This window comes from Poecilia reticulata, linkage group LG19 (assembly GCF_000633615.1).
Source record: "Poecilia reticulata strain Guanapo linkage group LG19, Guppy_female_1.0+MT, whole genome shotgun sequence".
Lineage (NCBI taxonomy): Eukaryota > Metazoa > Chordata > Actinopteri > Cyprinodontiformes > Poeciliidae > Poecilia > Poecilia reticulata.
Genome location: NC_024349.1, coordinates 20343481 through 20346369, shown reverse-complemented (window position 1 = coordinate 20346369; position 2889 = coordinate 20343481). Strand labels below are relative to the sequence as shown.

The 2889-nt window shown below is 37.8% G+C and overlaps 1 protein-coding gene across 1 annotated transcript in view; it reads right to left on the bottom strand.

The window, feature by feature from the left end:
• Window positions 1–2889, bottom strand: part of ca10a (carbonic anhydrase Xa) — a 278682-nt gene that overhangs the window by 9878 nt on the left and 265915 nt on the right. The window contains exon 6 of the mRNA XM_008437703.2: window positions 514–586. Coding sequence (XP_008435925.1) covers window positions 514–586 — 73 coding nt within the window. The remainder of the gene's footprint in view (window positions 1–513; window positions 587–2889) is intronic.

Sequence of the window (2889 nt, the reverse complement as noted above, 5' to 3'; positions counted from 1 at the left end):
AGCAGTTATTTATGTTTCATAATAAAGTGCCCACCATGCCCTGCTTGGTGAACATTCAGGACAAACAGCCATGCATGAAAATATAGCTGCAATCTRGAGAGACTAATTAACTTAATATGCATATTTTAGTAAAGTGCACAGAAGATAATGGGGACATGTAAACTCCACGCAGAAACACTCCACAAAATGGAATCTGTAAATGGGCAAATACTTTTTCACATTACTATAAATTGCCACATTGTTTTGGGTGGAAGGTTAATTATCTTGTTAGCATACTTAGCAACAGTTTTTTGTCATTTCAGTGAAGTGCTGCAAACTAAAAGGAGCAAGGTGCTTTTTGTTGGCTCCTGCTGAGAATCAAAAACCAGTTGCCTTCAAAATGACGCAGCAGCAGCAGCAGCAGCAGCAGCAGCAGCAGCAGCAGCAGCTACTGTACGGCTTAGCGAAACATTTAAAGTTAGAATCTAGTCGGTGGAGATGCTCTGTCATGTAGACGACTGCACAGGCACTTACTTTTATATGTTATTCTTGTGATGGTGTCTCTGTTCAGCATGCGGTTCAGGAAAGAGTTTGACGTCTCAGCGATCTGGATGAAAGAGAAGCGGGGAGAGAACATGGGGAGAAAAGGGCGAGGTTAACGTTGGTCAAATATTGAACTGAGCACATCTAAAATTAACCCGGACCCACTCAGTACTTAATCTACTCGGGACGGCGCTCTTAAGTATAGAGCCAATCTTCCTTTTTCAAATCTTATCTTTAATGGCCGTGAAATGCTGAAGCCCACTCATGTATTTTTCTCAGTCAGACGCCCTTACACAATTTTCTACTGTTGTTCTGTCTTTTTGGAGGAAAAACAAAAGTTCCCACTGGTTTCGAGAAAGCAGAAAAAAAAAAAGATCTTATAGACACACACTGCTTAGGACCAAGAACACAATTCATCTTTGTGAATAGGAAACGCGACGCGTCTTTTTTTTTTTTCTTCTTCTTCTTCATTCTGGCATAATTCTATTATAGATCAAAACGAGTTTAATTTTTATCAGAGATGAAAGTAATAAAAGAGGATTGTTGAATGTGACTCGGCTTGATTTAGTGTTTCCTTTTGAAGCAACAAAACACCCGTCCTCTACCTACAAAGGACGTTTGCCTGCAACTTTCGGGAAAGACAACCAAAGACGCTTTAATCCTGCATTTAAAGCACTTGAAACAACAGGAATCTGGTAAGAAAATGCCGTATAAAGCAGCCAAACAATGCTCTTTGATTTTATTTTGCAACAACAGTCACTGAAATGCATAAATGTACCAGTGAGCCTCCAATAGGYTTGGACACACAGTGATAGTCAACAACGTTGTTTTTGTATTAGTCACACCAAATTGGTTCCAAATCTATACTGCTTAGCACAWGTTCTTATTTACATCGTCAGTAATCCTGGCACCAGAGCTGGTTTCACACAGGTAAAATATACGTTAATTCAACTAAACATTAAGAAAATAACATTTTATTAATGAATTAGCMTAAGTACATAGTCATGGTGACATATTTCACCTAAAAGATGCTGGAACTAATTAGAGTTCAAGAATTACTGATAGTTATCAACCCCAAAAGTGAGAATAAAATCAAAAATGATGTCTTTGACATAATTTATCAATGCTGCTTATGAACACTTTGACACTGAAAACCCATTTAAGCTCGAAATGATTTATACCTCTGGCGGATTTATTTTTTCCCGCTTGTAATTTTCCTAAAATGTTTCTTCTGACTGGAAGCAGCATTAAAGTTCAGCAGAGGCCCAGCAGGAATCCAGACTCGAATGAAGTGAGAATGAACCAATCTGTGGCGCGCGGACGGCGCTAAAGGCTACGGTGACGTCAAGGTGGCTCAACAACCTCAACACGGTGACCCCAACAACAAAAAGGCAAATTGTCAAAACACCAGAAGAAGAATGAAAATGTGGGGCCAACAATGAAGGGTGTTGCGTGTTCGACTAATTCAAAGACGAAAATGAGTCGGACGGATTATTCAGACGAACTTTAGTGAATTAAAAAGGATGAGCGAATCTTGCACAACACAATGCAACACAAACTMTCTCTGGAAAACCCCTCCATGTTTTTCTTCTAACTTCTAAAGCATCATGGGATATATAGTCCATTCCGTTAAAGGTCCACAAATAGTCGGTTTTGAACCAAACACAAACTATGAAACACTAACTAACTAAATCTATGAAACAACAATTACTACTCAAATAGTTACTTATATTAAATTTCAATATCCCAATAAGTCATAAGCAAATCGTGGTTAAACCCAAGACAAATTCTCAACGAAGGGAACAGTTTCATTCCTGCAGTGCCAAGAAACTTTTTCCCTTAATTATTGAGAAGGGTGTGCATAATTTGTGACATGTCACTTTTAACAAAATACAATTTAAAAAAAGACATATTTTACAGCATTTTATTAYGTTTTGAGAAATGCCCGTCTCATTCTCTGTCAAAAACGAACTTCTTGGTTGAATTAAACTTGTTCTGAATTTAACTCGTCAAGGATTATGAATATAAGTAAAAATCCAAGGTTTAGAAAGACTGCGAACAAAAATGCTACTCTTTAAAATGTCCTTGCTTTAAGGACATTTAGCTTTAGCATCCAAGAACAACAAATTCACATTTTTTTTCAAAAATAACAATGGTAAGCGAGTTATCGACTTTCAGTAATGACAAATTGGTTTAAAAACCTCTCAACAGAACTTCCATATCAACGATTGCCTTTGTATCGACGGGTTGCAGGGTGAAGCTCCAACTCTGCACTGAGCGTACAAACGTATAAGCAGTAGAAAACTTGTATGTTTCCATGCCATAGCTAATAGGTAAAGAACGCTCCATTTTCAAAATGCTGCCCTA